We start from the raw sequence: 20642 nt of genomic DNA, 5'->3' as shown, positions 1-20642 counted from the left end.
AAAAACCAAGTCAACCACTGACGTATTATTTGCAGGAAGTGATACAATTTCAAAGTCCGATGTTGAAGATAAATTGTATTTTCATAGAAAAGTGTTACAGAATGATACAGAATGAAGATTTTTTCTGTTGAGTCACAATTTTCCAATTCAAAATCTTTAGATGTATATTCTTTCACCAATTAGAATACACACTCATTCCAACACAGTCTACACCACCCACAGCCATTGATAACTTCCAGCTTTGAAAGCCCACAGGGAATACAACCAATATTGCTTTGCAATGCTGCGCACACACACACACCATTATTATACACAAAATCAAAACGTGATTGAGTCTGGCAGAGCAATTTAAACCATTTCTTTGTTGTAAATTATGGAATTTTCAAAACTCACAGCAAAAAAAAAGAAGCACTCAGTCTCCGATTGTGAATTCAAGGAAAACCCTGCGTGATCTTTCATGTTAAACGTGAGTTTACTGAATTACATTTTCCCATATTTTCATTGCGTGTTTTCCCAAAGGGCGTCACCGCATGACCACTTTTTTCCTTCCACAATTATCTCAAAAGGCATGTGAAATATTACCAGCCAATGGAAAGCCAATCACAAAAGTTTTTCACACATGCATCGTGACTTCAACACAAGATTGGCAAGGAGTTCAGAGACCCAATTTATTTTGAAATGAATCATTCAATAATCATTTTTCATCTTAAATTTCCGCCCTGCCTTACAATGAGCTAATAAAATTGAATTTCTTTTTATTGTACATTTTTTTGGAGCCCACACTTCCAATGTTTGTGATGAGTAATCACTGCTTGTGATTGTGTAATTAAACAGATGTCCGTGCACTAATTTGGACTGACTGAGCAAATGAAAGTGGATAAAATGTAATGAAAAAATCTTGTACTATTACATACAGTAGTGAAAAAAAGTCTGGAAAGCTATCATCTCATTGTGTCAAAACTTTTCACGTCTGCTTTTTTTTTAACGATTTAGCCATGATAACGGATCAAAATTGACTCGCCAACTTGTAAATCATCAGCAACAAGCGTCGCTGACAAGCCCATACATAGCTCACGTGTAAGAGTGACTCATTCCGAGCCGAAACTGATGCCTTGAAATTTGCAATGGCCAAGCTCTAAATGCCAAGATCGCTCATTAGAATGGGTGTAGAGATCAGCATTGATATGAGATAAAAGGTGTGTAATTGTCCATACCTGGGGTGTGTAATCTCGCTCTATATTTCACTCAGGCAGATCAAGCCAATCTGACTTACAGTTTCCTTACTATTTTGTCCTAATTTGTTTCCTATAATTTAGGGGTTGTTTTGAGGCCCTGGGAACAGTTTTGGACTTTCAGAATTATGAAGCTCTTTGCTGGTCAAGTTGTGCATACTCATCTGAAAACCTGTAGAGAAATTTATTGTTTTATTTCTTTTTTGCCTGAAAATTGAAATTTATTTTGATATAAAATATTTGCAAATTTAGGGCTATTTGCTTCTCTAATTTGATTTAAATATTTACACTTTGATGCATAATTTTTCATCAAACATATTAAAAAAAAGATAAGTTTAAAGCTTCTAGGGGGAAAATATAGGCAGAAGTTTAAAACTCATGTTTGAAGTACAACCACCACTTCAAAATTTGTATATGCTAATTGTTCTCAAGGTGAACATTCACACCAGCATTGCTTAGATATTGAATATTAACACTGCCAACCCACTAAAAGCCACAGCCATGGTTAGTTTCATGATTCCAGAACATTACAATGGAATATTAATGGGATCTTATTGAAGCCAGAGTGAAAAAAAAAATTCAGTTGCATTCACAAAATCCATCATCAGCACTTTGATGAGTATCTGAATCATCAGGTAACTTTCATTTGCTGAAAAATCCTCATCATTTCTGTTATTCGTCAATTACATCACTGGCACGCCTTTTGCCCATTGAACAATAATTCCTGTTAAACCGAAACATTTTCTCGGAAATTGGCAAACATGATTGCAGGGTTGACTTTTAGCGCGACATTTTCTGGGGATTACAGTTCAAGAGATGAGAGAATGATAGCGCAGCCGTCTCATCCGCCGATGCACTCTCCTTGTTGTGAATCCGTTATTCGACACCTATCTGTCTTCAAATGTCACTTTTGAAAAAACTTCAGTCTCTCTTCACCTTGTCATAAAGTAACATTGAAAAATAATTGATCCGGGAGTTTTCATCAAAGTTCATATATTATGTAGGATATTAATTGTACATAATTTAGGTAGACAGATAAAACATCCTATTTCCAGCTTATCATATCATATAGCTTTCTATCTCTTAGTCTCTGAGTCAGAGAAATGAATATATATATATATATATATATATATATATATATATATATATATATATATATATATATATATATATATATATATGATATCACTTTTGTACCAATTTAGTAAAAAGTCATCAAAACAGTATTTTTTGAGAAATTTGTGCTGTTTTTGGTATTAAAACAATGGTTAAACTCATCAATTCAAAAGTTCCTAACAATCATCTGATTGCTTTTGTATGCAGGCAGGTTTGTAGGGATGACCCAATTCAAATTTCTTGAAATTATGAGAAAACTTGCATACTTATATATCGGGAAAGTTTTGCTGGGTTTTTGTCATACGAAACATTTGTCTGGACAGTTGAGCCATGCTTCAATGTTGATATTCAGGCAAAGTGCACCAACAGTCGCAAACATGGTACCGAGTCGTATGCTAATGATCTCAGGTTTGACTTTCCTATCCGTATGTTCGATGTTCATCAGTATTCCATTAATTGACAAACCAGCCACACTTATTATCTTAATCATCTTAAATATCACAGTGGAGCTATAAATGGCCGCAAGGTCACTTGTTACAATTACCGGTACAGAAATTTTGCCATGAATGAAGGAAAAGATGCCACTTCCCATAATTTTGACCAATTTTGGTGTTTCCACATATAAGGCCATGCATTCCCCTCAGACATAACTGCAGTAGCGAAATGGCCAAAGTATCACATGTTAATAAGTTAAAGAAATGTTATCATATTTTACATTTATTTCGAAGAAGTCAAAGAGTCTGACATCTAAAATGTGAATGATTGACTTAGTCTGCTTGCCCAGCCAGTGTGATGGGCCATCTTTCCCGTGACAACAGCGATGCAGCCGCGTGAAGCTCAGACGCCGAGCACCATTGAGGAGGATGTAATATTACATGATACCTGTGTATTGGAAGTGACTGGCGCTCAATGCACGCATCATCGTTACAGACACTGTGCAAACAATCTGTGTTGAGTAAACCGCCATTTGTAGTGTGAGTAAAAAAAAGAAATGCGCTTTGAATTACATGATTACATTCATCTTGCAGGTCTGATTGTGGTGACAATGGGCTGTCGATGTGTGTTTGCTCTAACTGGATTATGCAGTTGGGGGCTTCCTGGTGATGTTTGATATCCGCAGCATTGCATGGATTTTCATGGTTTGCTTAGTGTTGTTGGGTTCACCGGCAGTGAAAATGACGCCTCAGCTGCACTAATGGTCACATTGGTGGCATATGACTTCAGACATTGTATATTATAAGAATCAAATAGCAAACAGTAAATATCTTTAACATGATATCAAAGTAATCAGATATGATTGATATCAAATGAGTCAAACTTTTGTACATGTTTGTACCACAATTCCTTTTTTCGGGAGCAATTGAGAAGCTAAACTTGAGTTTTCTCTTATATTTCATCATGCCATGCCGATAAATGCATATAGGAATTTTGAATGTTTTTGAGTATCTTACAATTCATTCTATGTTTTTGTACTTTTGATATTTCAGTAAAATTTTCAAGGTTTATTTATTTATTTTTTTTGCAAACTTAAGGTCTACATCCAGTGAAAAATAAACTGTGGTAAGAAGCAATGCGTTGTACTGGTAAATATCAAAGACAAAGATAAAAATGGTATTTTAGGCTTCTTGTTTCATTGCTTACAAAACCACAGCTTTGTCACCATGATATTGTAACTTGTCAGAAATTTCACAATCATACCAGCTAAAGTAGTGTAACCAAGGATACTAGGTGATCAATACATTTTTTTTTTTTTGCGAAAAAATAGGAAAGCTCAAAGTGTTCATAAGAGTAAGTCAATCTGAAAGATATTCAAATGCTGATTGCATTGGTTTGATAATGTTCATTTCACCTTTGCACCAAGCTTGGATGAAATTCTCAGCCTGATGTCATAGGTCACACGTAGTCAGGGGTCAAAGGGTTTCTGTATGATAGGGGTCAGAGTTCAAAGGGCTGTTTGATAAGGATCAGCTAGGGTTCAAAGGCCAAATGACAGTATGATAGCTTATTTTGGTGTATCAGTATTAGAAAATCTGGCACTTAGTACCACTTTCTCTGCAGTTTGTGAATCCCAGAACTGTTAAGGAGACAAGGTTGCTGTTTCTGGTACAAACCTGTAATTCTGTCCAGCCAAAGTGACACAGCTGTTAAATCTAAGATTCATGATGAAGTCCACCTGTCAAGGTCACAACCAACACCTGCAGAGATACAGTGGACATCTGGGATGAATATATCTTCATCCAGACCTTGGCCGTAGCTCAAGAATCCATATCCACGCAGAATCTTAATCAGAGGCTGACTGCATCCGTCAGATCACAACACTGCTGTATGTTATCTATACTAGTCCTTGAGACTTAATCATGAAGTGGATCAAAGACTACGTTGTCTTTCAAAAGACAATCAAGATGACCACTGCTGTCCATCTGCTAGCAAGCTAATGTGTCATTGATTGTGCTAATGTCAGATTTGTTGACTGCTTACAGTGTAGCTCCCCTTGTACAAATATATTGAAACTACCCTAAGCCTCATACATCACTTTCTCATTGTAATGAGGAAAAACATTGTTCACAGTGATCCCAAAATCTTTAGGCGAAAATAAAAAATAATATCTGTATCCTGTAATGCGTACACCAACTTGAAATAGATGACAGTCATCTTCGTTAGAACAGCATGTTTTTGTATTTCAGATATTATCAAACAATTGAAATATGAATGAAAGTTTAGGCACATAAAATAGGCATGTCTAGGATACAGGAAACATGTATTGTTGATTTGTGGGCTTTCTATGATGAAGACATCATATTGAATAAATTTCAGTACTTTTCAAGGAATATTTTTCTGAATAATAATGACAGCCATATTACATAATGTTTCACGCATAATGAACATCAGTCTGTTTTAATATGAAAAATGCCAATATCAGTAAATTTTACGAAAAATTTCTAATGCTCTCATGTGGAATATCTTGAAATTATGTTATTATCTATCAATATTGTTAAAGTAGAATTATCCACAATTGAATTACAGATTATTTGATTTTCATGTTTAGCCATATTGAATGTAGAAGATTATCAAATCTTCATCTTTTCTTTACAAGTTAAAGTTTCATTCTATTATACTGAAATTTTTCCTGCAGGTTTTCAAGAAAGTTTGAATGTATATATACAAGCAGCAGATGAGACTGCTACTGGTATAGTGCAGTCAAGAGCATAATGTATGACACAAGTCTATAATCATTAAAACACCATGAGAACGTACTGTCTGCATATGCAACTTCTGATCAAAAGAGAAGGATTTGAGAAAATCTGCTCACAGCTAGCCATTAAGTCCCTTGTTTTCACTAGAAAAGTAGGTGTACTCGATAAGGTCATCTTGTTTTCCCTGGAGGTCAAAGAACAGGAAATATTTCCTTGTACTGCCTGGTACTCGGTAAATCTTGAGATCTCCTCTGTGGTCATTTTGTTGGCAATGCCTAATGAACGGAAACTGTACCCTATGGTGTATTTAGGATTGAGTTTTCCATCCATTTGCAGTGTACCAGTTTGATCATACACCTAGTTGTGTGTATTCACTGAAGTCAGAGTTTCTGTCCCTTTGATAATTGTTATAGATGACTGTGTATAGCTTTCAGGTCATTTGTGGACTTATTTCAACCTAAAACATATGGACTCTAGGGTGAACTCAAGTTGACACAACGGTTAAAGTTAGTAATATCTCAGAATTTAAAGTGCACTGGAAGTTTCAAACTTTTAAACTCAGACTTTTAATCGAGGAAATTTTACATTTGTTAGTGACAACCAACTATTGAAATCAGGGGGTGGGTCGCCATTCAATTTGCACATTAAGGAGATGCATTATTACCCTAAATTTATTGGTGTGTGAAATTCAAAATGGCTGATATTGTCAGGTGCTGTCTATGGGAAAGAATTTAATTGTCCATTTTCACAAGAATCAGAATGAGACTATATACAAGGAAAGGTCAACTTTTCCTCAAGTTTTCAGAATGAATCCACACAGTGACAAGTGATAGACCAAAAAATAAAGAATCCTGTTAGATTTTGAAGACTTCAAAAATATATCACCAAAGTATTTTTTTTCTCTCAAACATTTACAATAAAAGTTTGTAAGTGAATTGAGCTGCAAATAACAGTAGAAGGTCAGATACCAAGTTATGAAAATCACTGCATGGTACAAAAAACTTTCTTAAAAGCATTTTTGATATATCTTTCTTTTTATAATGAGCACTGGTAACTCCATGTTCAGAAAAATTTAACCTGTTCACCCCCAATTTTTAGTACACAGGTCCACATTCTCCATTGATAACAGTTGGTTTGGGGTAAACCATGGTGGTGAAAGGGTAAATTTTATCATCTGGGTGACATTTTAGCAAGAGGTTCTGTGAGTGAGAAAAGGTGACAAAAATATATAATGGAAGTTTTATTTATCATGACAACAATGTTTTTCTGTATTACTATTAGAACACTGAAGACAAGTGTAAACATCCAGTTTTAATAGCTTTTGTATGCATGATTATCAGAAACAAGAAGGGAAAATATTTCCAGTTTCTTTTTAGCAAGAGGTTCTGTGAGTGAGAAAATGTGACAAAAATATAAAATAATTGGAAGTTATTTTTATCATGATAAAAATCTTTGTGTTTTCCGTCAATAAAACTGACAGAGGCACAGCACATTAGCCGCTCAGTCATTCTGGCGAGTAATACCTGTACGTCTTGTCATTATAACTCCTATTTAGACCCTAACGTGTGTACATATATTACTGTATTTTCCTTTGAAAACGAGCCTAGGAATTTGACTGATATCAATTCCACTTAAGGTTGTTGATGAGCAAAACTTTTCTCACAATACTAGAGAGCATGAGTACTGTACTTTGTACTGATTCTAAAAGCTAATGATACAGTAATTGCCATGTTGTCCTCCAATATTGACTTGAAGTGTGTCTTGGGACTTTTTGAAGACCATTGGCCAGCATGCAGATACACTGGTAGTCCATATCTGTGCACCAAGTACAATGATGCTAGCTATTTCATGAAAAATATGGATTTCTATTATGGAATAGGGATATAACACTACAAGATTGGCCATTGACCCTGTTTTTTTAATGTATTCCCAGTGCAATCTACCATGCGGCATATCACATTACAAAACCAAGATATTTCATACATCAGAATTTTACCACAACCTGTCACTAATTCTAGTTATCATGGGAAATGCATGAGTTTCTGATCAAATACATTCTCAAAAGAATATTTTGAAGAAAAAAATTATTAAAAGCTTTTCAGCCACTGTTAATAATATGCATCACTCCTGAGTGGGGGAAACACTTTATTGCCATTTTAGAAATTGTTTCAATGAAAGATTGGCTGGAAGATAATGCTTTGCATCAGAGCATATGTGAAGTCCAACATCTTTGTCGTTTAGAAAAGACAATGATAGTATACTTGAAGTTGTTTTTATTTCTGTTCACTTAAGTCATTTGATGACGAATGGAATTTTTTTCTCTATAATTTTCACTACCTGCATTCATCAAATTAGAGCAAAGTGCAGCATCTCGGAAGCTGTTATCCAATTGGCTGGCTGAATCTTACCATTACAATTGAATAATACAAATAGACTCCATAAGTTGCTCTGAATAGTGACAATCGACCAATCAGATATAACCTTCCGAGCAAGCTGCACATCAGCAGGAAATTACAGTGATTGTTGAATGGTGAATACCATGCCGTCGTTGTGCACCCATCTTGTGGCGCAGTTATTTTCATTGACCGAGGTTTCATCGTGTAAAGTTCAAAACAAATGTAGTTTTGGCTTTAAAATTGAGCTGATCTAGGGTGCTCAAAGGTAGCAGTTTTAGCAGTATGTGAAATGGTAGAATTTTGACCTTTTTGCTACTAAAATGATGTAGCTTCTGTTGTTTTAATGTTTTGACTATCCCTTCACCTGCCAATATTGTGTCTTGTACATTGGTAAACGTCTTGTAGAAATCACGCTAAGCTCCCTGTCCAAAAAAAATGTACATGCTGGATGATCTGCTCTTAAAGGTTATTAACAGCAGACAAGGGTATTTGGTGGCAGATATAAAACCTCTCTGGGGAAAATTAGCATACTTAGCCGAGAAATAATCACCTAACTAAGCCAAGTGATTGTATAAAACTGAAAAAGTGAAACTGGTCTCCATCTCGCTCACTCATCTTAAGCTTTTAAATTAACGCATAAACGTTCTTTAGGAGTAACTAAAATGTACGAAGTGAGCTCACGAGAGCACATGTGTTGCTCGGGGGAGTGTCCAATTACACTAAGAGGTATTTTAAAGTGGAGCTTTTCCACATGTCAAAGGTGAAAATAGGTATCGTCTTTGTGCTTGTCCGTTCCCATTAACACACTGAGTCATTGGAAGCCCAAGGGACGACTTTATGATGTCGAAGACCGTACTGAATAAAAATCCTGAAGTAGTTGAAAGATAGAGTAGGCAAACCCACACGTACATTTGCCGAATAAGAATCTCTTTATGTGAAGAGTAATAGTGCGATATTTTTTTTATTTCCCATTTTTCCCTTTCATAGTAAATAACTTCCATGAAGTTTCCTGCTAATTACGTGTCAGTTTGAACGGTAATGCCTCGCTTGGAATGAAAGCCATAATTTTGTTGAAATTTACCCCAAAATAGTTTTGAAAAATAGGTGAAAGTTCTTGTATAGCCATGCAGTGTCAGCAATCACAGGGCAATGGATTGTGTCAAATAATATTTGATATCCGGCCACAAATATGTTTGTAGAATCAGGATTCTAGCACTGAATATATTATTCCAGTCTTATTTAATTTTTATATTCCTTTTTTTTTACTTTTTTGCTTTCATTTGTTTACTTTATGACTGACGAAGGCCCTATCGATATCCATACCGGTGACAATAACTGGTCAGTCCTACGTCTTATCATGAAATATACAGTGGCTGTGAATTATTATTTGATGTATCATCGGGTGGAGCAGACTAAAGTCACTCAGATTTATGGCTTGGAATGTGAGACTTGGCACCCATAACTCAAGCCTTGCAGAATTTTCACTTTACAGAGTGTGACATTTATCGTGTTCAACCTTCTGTTGCACTCACCTCAATGACATATAATGTGTGTACTCTGACATTCTGGAATGTTAGAATGACGGAGATGAGTTTATACACAACAAATTTGTCTCCCAAAGTCTGTTGGAGCATGATTTTCCAGTCTATTGCCAGTTATTGTCACTTTCCTTTCATTGCTAGACATTTCTCGATTTCTAGTATATTTTTATGCTGTTATTTTGATGATCAAGTAATAATCATAATCCATGATTAAGTTTATACAAGGAAAAAAATGCCATGTCTTTGTTTTTGTAAGTCAATCATGTTAGCGTAGATCAATAATCAATTGATATGAGCATTTAAATGATCGATTGAGAAGCTGATTGTAAAATTGAAGTGGAGGGAGCATATTTTAGAACCATACATCACGCAGGCTTTAAAAGTCAGCATAAACATTTAATGTGGCTGTGTCTTTATAAAATTAACCCTTTGAGCGCTGAAGTCAATTTTTGTCACCGTTATAAGATATATCTTTTTATCACATTTTTGCCAAAATTTTGATAAAAAAGTGTGGCCTATGAAATGTTGTGTTCATTTGGTCAAAAATTATCAAAAAAATTACAGAAAAGTTAATAAAAATTCGTAAAATGTTGCACGGAAATTATGGTGGGAAAAAATACAGCACTCAAAGGGTTAAACTAAGTTGAACCATCAAGTATGTAGTACAGTTTATATATTTTGATCATATACTGTACATTTACAAACTGGTATATGTTGTCTAGCAGAATTTTCCAGCTTGTTTAGCGTGATTCATACTATACAGATCTTATATCCTGTAAAATCATGAATTTTCATGGGGATTTAATTTCACCATTTTGATGTTTTAAACATTTCACTACCACTTAAGTTTACTGTTTTTGCCAGTATAACAATAGATTCTATTGTTATTTAAGAGTTTTACTGGGATTTAATTTAACGGATTTTATGTTTCAGCGCAAATAGCGAAATTAAATCCCAGTGAATAATTAATGCCGTTGCAGTACATGTATGTGTAACATCAGCTCGTACCTTAAGGTGGGAGGTTATTCTAGATCAGGACAATACTAGCCCCTATAACATTGATGTTTCTTTTATGGTAGTTCAGATTTTTATAGCGTTTAATCTGATTAACAAGGAAGAATAAAAACGCATCATTTGAAACACTTTAAGTACGTTCAGACTGACGACTTTGCGTCGGCCCAGGTCCCGACCAGGGCCGGGCCGACGTAAAAACCAGTGTGGACACGCTGAGTCGGCCCTGGGCCGACTCAGTTTGGTCCGGTTAGAAGGGGGGGTTCAGGGCCGACTCAGGGCCGACACAAAATTTGGTCCGACGCAAATCGCCAGTGTGGACACGTTACGCCGGCCCTGGTCCCAGTTGACCAGGCCTCCGCTATGGATCGAAGTTGAACTAGTCACACTATTCGCACAAAACAAACGACGTTTGAAACTAAAGTTTACACCTATCGAAAGTTTTCAATCCAGTCTTTACATTTTAATATCATCCCATGTACGCTGAACTTCCCACCAACCTTTGTTCCGCAAACGAGACCATATCATTCGATTCCACAGTGCACGTAATAGACTAGAGAGGCATGTCAAAAATGCCGCGCACTGGTTATTTCTCCACCGCGTCTTTAATATATATACCATATGCTCATCCAATAAATGGTGAAGATCTCTCCGATGATTAAAAGGGTGAGTGGTAGTCATATTTGCCCTTCTTGTGCGTAAAAACACAGGAAAATCATGAACAGTAGAAACAGCATGCCATATTCAAATGCGCCATTTTGAACTTTGACAGGTCAGAGGTCACAAAGGAAGGTAAAGTTACGTCGGCCCTAATTCTGGTACCGGTAAGTGTGGACACGGACCAAATTTAATCCCAAAAGACAATTATTTTGCGTCGGCCCAAATTTCAGTTGGTTGCCAATGTGAACAAGACATTTATCAGATGCAGTTGACAAGATACAATGTTGTGACACAAACGAGAGAAACTAGATGTACATGTACTGTCAGCCTGTGAGTTCCCTGTGCTCTAGATCTCAGATGCAGTGTCAAGGCAACCACACCATTATCATCATCCTCATCTTGACCGTGGCACAAATGTGTAGGCTTACATAGTCAGGTAGATTACTCAGAAGGGGTATAAAAGTTTACGATGTGCTCTAGTGAGGTCTTATCACCGAACAAAGATTATTATCATGAATTTTTCAGCTTTTTCCACCATGGCATTGACACTTTGATGACCAACTAATTGACCTTGTGTTAGTTAAATTCCTGCAAAGTAGCAGTATACATGTACTGAGTGAATTTCAAATATGTCCTGAAAGCATTGCCCCACAACGTCATCCTCACTACATGCAGAGAGATATGCAAATCTTCTTTGCCAGTTCATAATTGAAATTTGCATTGTTTAAGGTAGTATGCGCCTGATATGAAAATGAAAGACTTAAACTTTTGCTCAAACTTTTCACAAGGAATCTTTTCTCTTTCAAAATCAAGAATAAAAATTGGGGGTCACCGTGCAAATTTTGGTACAAGAACTAGAGAAACAACCCAAGATCAACCGATATTTCAAATTCAAAATGGCTACCATCCCCGTGTTAACTCAATGGAGAAAAATGAAATTTTCGATTTTCAAAAAACTATTAAACAGTGTTCGCGGTGACTTTTTTCTCCTCACGTACGGCATACGCATTAGTCTGCTAAAATTGCGTAATGGCTGGATTTGAGTGCGTAATTTCACTTCCGCACTCGATTGATGAAAAAACTGACTGCAAAATACAATGTGCCGTTGAATAAACCTACACTACATATTCGGATTGTACGATGTAACATTATTTTAATGAAAACAGTTTAACGAACAACTTGAACAATGTTGAAACGTAACAGCGAAGGTTAGACATGCGACCGTCAAACACATCGGGCAACCCAAAAGTTAGAGTTATGGCAGCTTATCCAGACGGTTTCTAGACGTTTCGGCACCAAGTCGTTTCGGCCCAAGACGTTTCGGCCTTCGAATTTCAGGCCCCAAGTCCGACGTTTCGGCACCGCACCCAAGACGTTTCGGCACCGCTGAAGGCTACCTGTGGGAACTAGTGCTGGAGCGTAATGTTACAAATCAAAGTACTAAAAAGTACAGTGTCAACTAATATTCACGTACATGCTTTAATATTTGTGAGAACATGGGAAGAGACCGTAAAAAAAAACTTCATATCATTTTCAAATCTGACACAAGTTTATCGATATCAATAGCCGCCGACACGGCAAAAGTTTGAAAGCGGTGACGAAACAGCACGCAAAATTCACACAAAATGCACATAAAGTACTGGTCAGAACGCAAGGTCACTCTTACGAATATGACGGATCAGTCAATTACTGAATAGTTTGAAAAAAAATCGAAGCACAGATGCCGAAACGTCTTGGGTTGCGGTGCCGAAGTGACTTGGGACCGGAAATTGAGAGGCCGAAATGACTTGGGCCGAAACGACTTGGTGCCGGAACGACCAGTTACATCCAGACACTTCTGCAGTGTTCAAAATTTATCGGATTCCGACGAGCTCTACCGATAAATCATTTTTTTCACGGACTCGTAGAGCAAAGTTGAAAGAAAACAGATTTGTCTGCTTCGACGCCATGCTGCATGTGTGCTTGATCAAAATTTGGGAACAGCGAGACGCGATGATCGTGCACGGTTGGCATTTATATAATTTGTCGCAACATTTCTGCCAATCACTCACTTTCAGAAACTATCGCTCGCCTGAAAATTAGCAACGTATTCATAGGCACAGCTGACATAATATCGTGCCTAACGTGATAACGTGTGGACTACGATGCCGATTTTTCAGACAACGTCCAGAGAATCCGAAACTTTCCATACAAAATGAGTGATTGACAGAAATGTGTTGCAACAAATTTAGTCTGGTTGTCGCCTAAGCTCAGTCGTGGGGAGTGCTTTCGGTGTTATCCTTTGCGTATAGAAAACGCATAACGATGAAAAAATGCGTAGAGAGTCAATTTCAATGCGTATATACGCACGATTTTTGCGTAAACGCGAACTCTGTATTAAAGCCGGTGAAAACTTTTCTTACACCAAGAGCTTTAAAATGAACCCCCACAAGTGTAGCCTAGATTGTATTCGTCCGCTTGCCTCCGTACCTCGGGAGTGGGTCGGAGGTACGGAGGCAAGCGGACGAATAGAATCTAGGCTACCACAAGTGGTATACCAGAAAAGAATTGTAAAAGTTTGAGAGTCTGAATGTCTGTCCCCTAGGCGCATTCTACCTTAACTTGCTGTGTAGAGTAACTTTTGATGTTACTATTATTTTCAGTTTTACTTTTATTATGAAAGTACAATTCCTTGCTCTGCTCCCAAAAATGATTAAGAAATGCTAAGTGTTCAGCTTTTCAACATAACATGTGTGTCCAACGTTATTCGGTTGACAACTGAGTTTTAGTTCAAAGTTAGCCCTGGGTTCCCTAGGCGTGGAGTTCAAGGCCACATTTGTGTACTGTGACACCACTGCCATTGTGCCAACATAGAAAAAACAGGGAGCGCGCTGCATCACAGTACACAAACGCGGCCTCGAACTCCGTGCCTACCCTACGGAACCCAGGGCAAGTTCAAAGTATGAAGTCAAATGTCAGTGCTAAGGTTGCACACCGGTACTGTACACAATAATGTTCATAATTTTGGTTTTACAGCTGACTTTACGAGAAGGATAAGGTATCACATTTGTTTCCAGAACAATAATAACAAAAATATTATAAAAACAGCTATTGTCTACATACATTTCTATATTCATGATGCTGATAGCGAATGGGTCATGGTAACCTAGATCGTATCAAGTCACGACAGCACACAGGCGTACCGCATCAACTAAAAACAAATGACACTGGGTGGTTTGATATAAACGTGTTAATGTGTAGGCAAAATTTTAAACGAGATAGGACTTCTGAGGGGAATGACAATCTGGCACTGTGAGATTAAGCTGAGGTGACCTGCATTAACAGGATGTTATTGGCTAATGATCGTGAATGGTTTGACATACGGAATGCGAAATGGGAGGAGCGCAAATTCTCCACTTTCTGACTTTTATTACTTGGTCATCATTCTCACTCGTTTTATTATCATTGATACCTTCTTATCCAAGCATGCTGCATTATCAGCCATTAAAGCATCTTTAGCAAGATTTCAAATAATGTGAGGGCGTAAAAAATACCAAGTGTCCATACTCTGTGCAATTCATTGAATTTTTACAAGTAGGTTCAAGGCAGCTTGAGGTGACTGACTATTCATAATCCAGAGTACACTGGCAAATTCAAACTTTTAGCCCTACTTTCCTGGAGATACATTACATGTATACAGGGATTGTAATTAATGCGCAATAGCTGTACTAACTTTTGATAATATTTTCATTGGTTTATTCTGTAAAACAGGTACAGTTTTTTCTTTACTTAAATGGATGTTGAGCATACAAAGCATCAGTCTTTCCAACACATTGTATCAAGTACAGTATGCCACACCTTGTTGTTGTTACCAAATGAATTCTAGTCCGGACTAAAATTTAATTGTCAACAAAATACATTTTTGTATATTAAACACTGGACATATGCATACTGTTACATTCTGTTTGACAAGTTGAAAACTTGGCATTTCAACATAATTTTCTCAGGAGGACCAGCAAAATACCAGAAAAAATATATTTCAATTGCTCATAATGAAGGTTTAAGGTAGTACACACCTCGAAAGTGCAAGACATAAACTTTTGCTTAAACTTTCCTTTTGAAACCGTCCACCATTCTCTTGCCAAATCAAGAATAAAAATCAGGGGTCACTGTGCAAATGTTGGTACTAGAGAAACAAATTACCTAACATTTACCAAATTTCAAATTCAAATGGCCGCCATCCCTGTGTTAACTCTATGGAGAAAATAAAATTTCGATTTTTAAAAAAACTAAGACTCCGAAATTTTTCCTACTCCAAGAACTGCAAAATGAGCCCCCAAAAGTGGTGAGATCAGAAAAGGAGTGTAAAAGTTGGGAGTCCACGAGGCGCATTCTACCTTAATATTTCTTCCTATAGCACCCTAGAAATGTTCTTCCTCTGTGTTAAACACCAGGCCAAGCATTCTCAAGCAGAACAGAATAACATGTAAGAATTTCAATGATGAATATTGCAAACCTCAAATTTCTTTCCTTCAGCTAATTTAATTTACAAATTGATCGCATAAATACCATCAGAGAACCGCAATGAAATGGTAATTGAGGAGGGCTTTGCGAATTTTTTCAACTAATGTGATTATGACAAGAAACATTCAGTTGTATATCCATGGGTACGAAGAGAGCTTTCACACCCAAATCAAATCATGCCTTGATTATCTCCTCTTGATTCCTCTTGATTGTCAATTTTTCAAATCAGCACCGCCTCAACTGCTGCTTATGTAACTCAATTCAGCAAAAATTAGTTTAACATCTTGGCATTCTGAGATTTTCATCCGCCCCCAGGTACGAAACAACGGTTTACAGATTGACCTCACGCTCTTACAACAAACACCATTCATGCACGATTATATTGCAAGAGAGAAAATGTGTAAGATATGTGCTGGGTACAGTGTCCTACATACCTTGATTTTTTTATTTACCACTTAAGAATTTAATAAGCATTAAGATGCAAGATTTATACAATGAATAAAGAATAGGATGAACAGAATAAAAAACCTTAGTGCCAAAAAAGGATAGATTTTGTACTCCCTTTTTAGCATTGGTCTTCTCCGGCTGTGTCAGCTTTATTTTTATCTTTAGAATTAAGTATAAGAAAACGAGAGTGCACTATACAATACAGAAATTTATTATACAATTCTGAACAGCTTGTCATCTTGCAGTATATAATGAGAATAAAATGTTGCAATTGAACACTTCTGTTTATGTCATTTTCATGCTTGTAATTTGATCAAAAATATTTAAAATAAAGCTTTGTCACAGAATCGTATTTTTATCCACAAGAATAAAAACAAATTTATAATTTAGGGGTCTGAAGAATTTTTTAGAAGAATAGTATGGAACTGACTTTCACCTCCCTGTGTCTCAGCCAGGTCAGATTTTGCAGCTGCTGTCTGTTTTGATACATTTAATCTCCATTTACAATCATCAAAATTTAGCATGGATTGCTCAGATATGGTTTGTCCAGGAATTAAATTCTCCTGGGAAATCCGAGATGAATATATTAAGAACGGCTTGATTGCCTCGCATGCAGACTGCCTCATTGGCATTGCATTTTAACCACCATTTATTTTCAATCGAATTCCAGTCATTCTTGGTGTCAAGTTGTAAAAATAAAATAATTCTTGCATTTTTCCTGTATTTCTGCCGGGATTAATTTGATATGATGCCAATACGATTTCCATTTCAAATATAACTTGTATCTGAAACTGACTGCCTTACTCTCCATGTTATCTCATGTTGTTTTAAAATGGGATTGCAGTGTTGCACAATCAAGCCAGACAAGAAAATTTGAATCAGTTTTATCTTTACTATTTCAAATAAATGCATGAGCATCTTTCAAACTTATACCGTAACAGCTGGTCTCAACCAGCAGTTACACCTCATCAAAGCATCAGTTATGTTATGCTTTGAAATTTAAAAAAATTGTCTAGTTTCTCTGCTTTTACAAAGTTGATACATCCATCAAAAGAGACAACTTTTCAGTTAATCCCAGGGACTAGTTTCAACATTTGTGTTCCATCATTTACAAATTCATTATCAACAGTCTTCTGCCTCTATTATACTGATGCCTGCTGCCTGACCTACATAATTCACGTTTACAAAATGCAGAAGGACCCATGGAATATCTTTCATGTCACATCGTGTTAGATACACATCTGGCAAATCGGAGATCTGCCTGAATAATTTAACCAAGGGTTGAGACTTGAAACCACTCATCTGATTCCAACCTGGAAATCATCTCCTGAATTTTAAACATAGCGTTATGGCTGGCTTAATCCAAAGAAAATGAAATGCAATTCGCAGAGGGTCTTTGTCAATGGATATACTGTGTGTATATCTCATCTTCTTTCCGTTGAAAATGAACATGAACATGTTCCTTTGTTTGTCTGTCCGTTTAATTCAGATTACATTTTAGGATCTGATGATATTGACTTGAATGTTTACCAATACGTACAACTGCGGACTTACATGTATACATGCTTCTGAATACAAAAGTGAAATATTTTGAAAAGAACCACCAAACTTAGGCCGAAAAAAAAAAATTTTGCTGTTCCCATAACCCGACCTACCCTATTTCCTACCTGCCGACCCTAAACTTTTTAGAGCTATGTAAATATAGAAGTAAAAAAAAAAAGAAAAAACATGTAAAATCATGCGTTTGTTACTTGGCATTTGATTTTTGCTTGAATGAGGATGTCTTATACTTGCAGTGTTTTTGCAAAGGTTGGGGAATATTGGTAAATGATTTGGAACCCCGGTAACATTGCTGCAGTCCCTCTATTGATTGCATTGATATAACAAGACCCCGGTAAAATGACTGGGGAACCCGGTAACATTTACATGCTTACCGCCCTTAGCAAAAACACTGACTTGTATGGGTTTTTTCCTTCTATATGTATGGTACATTTTTCTGGAAATGTTGTAGCCAGTGTTGGATCGCCCTGAACCCCTGAAAAATGCATATTTAAGAAAAACCAACCTACCTACCCTATTTGTGAAAACCATGTTATTGGAACAGCGCAATTTATTTTTTTGGCCTTATAGTTGTGTGTATAGTTGTGTGTGTAAAAGAACAGTCATTGGTTATTTTTCATCAGGGATGTTGATAATAGAGGAGAGGTAGTTCAATTCTACAATGACTGCTTTTTTCTTTATGATAATATTCATCCTCAGTTCCAGGTATTGCCGCTGTATCATCTTGATAGCAGGAGAAAATGTTTTTAAGTGCAAATTTATATAATTTGCAGACGGGGGTGGAAAGAGCTATTTTCAAAATATTGGCAATAACTATGAATGTAAAATACATCCTAATAAATATCAAATGATGGTTTTATTCAAGTAATTTCACTATTTTTTACCTTTAAAAAAAAACATTCAACCAAAAATGCCAGTTATGACCCATTTTCTCTGCTACAAAAAGTATCCATGTTCTCTGCTTTTATCCTACTTCAAAAGCAAGTTCCAAATACAGCATAGTGCAAATTAAATGTCCCAGTAGACAATCAAGATTTGATGTTATCACTATGAACTTTCTTAAATATTCACGTAGGCAGCCGCACATATTTTATTGTGGTAAGATCAGTGCAAATAAGACTTCCCCTCCTAAAAACATTTACAATGAAAAATTAGTCCCCAAAAGACCATGAATGACACTGAAACTTGAATATCAACCCTGATTAATCAATACTAATGAATTTAAATGATTTCTTTAACCCTTTCACACCACCATGGTTTGTCCCAAATCCATTGTTTTCTATGGTAAAGTTGGCCCTGTATACAGGGAACTGGGGGTGAAAGGGTTAAAGTTGCTGTTCACGCAGGCCCAAGGATCTTCAACATCATGCAGTATCAAAGCTTTTAACAAAATTGATAATAAGTTCTCTTTTATAACGCTTTTGCAGAAACTTATGTTGTTAATCTTTAAACTTATAAGATAGCTTTCAAAACTGGAGAGTCAATATATTTTGTTCAAAATTATGCGTAACCTGTTTAGATTTTGGTTTTGGCTATTTTAAATTATGAATACTAACATTTTCAATCCACACAACATGGGTAATATTTATACTATAAATGGGGTCCCCAATATGAGTATAAAATTTTAGCCTTTGCTGGATAGTGACAAAGTCAAGAGAAAAGATGACCACAGGGACAAATGATCAGTACACAGTTTTGTTGCTATGCAGGATGAGTCAAAGCAATTAGCATTGCACAAGGTTACAGACTTAAATTTTGAATTCAAATGCAATCAAATATCTGACTCATGCTCTTCCCTGTGTAAATTGAAAACAATGTAAAAGTAATTAAGACACTTCTACCTAATCACTCAGATCTCAAATATGTCATGAAATTAAATCATCTAATCTATAGTCCTGCTGCTGTTAATTAATTTGCCATTATGTAAGAGGCTTAATGAATCAACTGTGTAAATATTCCTTTTTTAATGACATCATCATTAGATGTACATGTACTTGGCTATCAGCTGCAACATTAAAAAGTAGAGCTGTGACTAGGATTTGTTAGAGAGGCCTAGTCTTTTTTGCAACAATTTCAGTGATTTTTGACTAAAATCATAATGCCCTTTCAGATCTGTGAAGGCAACAACAATTAATAGTAACGATACCCTCATCCAATGCATAATTCACAACAAGATGCAGTATGAAATCTCCAGCTGTGTACATGTAATTCTCCAACATTGTTTTGCCCAAACCTATTGTTATTGATGACAATTGTCGACTATTTATCCTATAGAGAATGAGGGGTGAACATGTTAATTGACCAAATCAGGTCCAAAATAGGAGACTTTCAAACATCCATGGTGGTCTTAGGTCAAATTAAAACAATTTCAGCTACATACATGTACTCATGCTCAAAGCCATGCCATTCTGTTCCCCTCTTTTTGAATCAAAGCTCAAGTTCAAAGTTAAACATGTAGAAAATGTCTTAAGGTTATTACAGTTTATAAAACCTTCATTTCTTTTCATCTGTTATTCCTTTCTACCCAGTTTGACGAAGAGGGCAATGGTGTCATCTCCATGGGTGACTTTGATACCATTCTCAACCACTATGGTTTGAGGAATGAGCTCGATCAGCACAAACTAAACCGACTCAAAACAACAATAGAAGAAAATAGAGATGGCTACATCAGTTATCAAGAGTTTGTCAATGTTGTAAGTATAACACTGAAACAATGTTTCAAGTCGCAAGTATAACCCTGTAGCAATGTTGCAAGTTAATTGTGACTGTAACAATGTTGCAAGTTAATTGTGACTGTAACAATGTTGCAAGTTAAGGTAGAACGCACCTCGGGGACAGACATTCGGACTCTCAAACTTTTACAATTCTCTTCTGATATACCACATGTGGGGGTTCATTTTAAAGCTCTTGGTGAAAGAAAACTTTTCACCGGCTTAGTTTTTCGAAATTCGAAAATTTTTAATTTTCTCCATAGAGTTAACA

General features: G+C 36.3%; 1 protein-coding gene across 2 annotated transcripts in view; it reads left to right on the top strand.

Annotated features, from left to right (window-relative positions):
- LOC139151440 (rhomboid-related protein 3-like) overlaps positions 1–20642 on the top strand; it is a 47895-nt gene that overhangs the window by 15413 nt on the left and 11840 nt on the right. For both annotated transcript variants that reach the window (XM_070724247.1, XM_070724249.1), the window contains exon 4: positions 20189–20353. In XM_070724247.1, the coding sequence (XP_070580348.1) occupies positions 20189–20353 (165 nt within the window). The remainder of the gene's footprint in view (positions 1–20188; positions 20354–20642) is intronic.

The sequence above is a fragment of the Ptychodera flava genome, chromosome 15 (genome assembly GCF_041260155.1).
Source record: "Ptychodera flava strain L36383 chromosome 15, AS_Pfla_20210202, whole genome shotgun sequence".
Lineage (NCBI taxonomy): Eukaryota > Metazoa > Hemichordata > Enteropneusta > Ptychoderidae > Ptychodera > Ptychodera flava.
The sequence above is the reverse complement of the archived record's forward strand: the minus strand, read 5'-3'. Positions and strand labels throughout refer to the sequence as shown.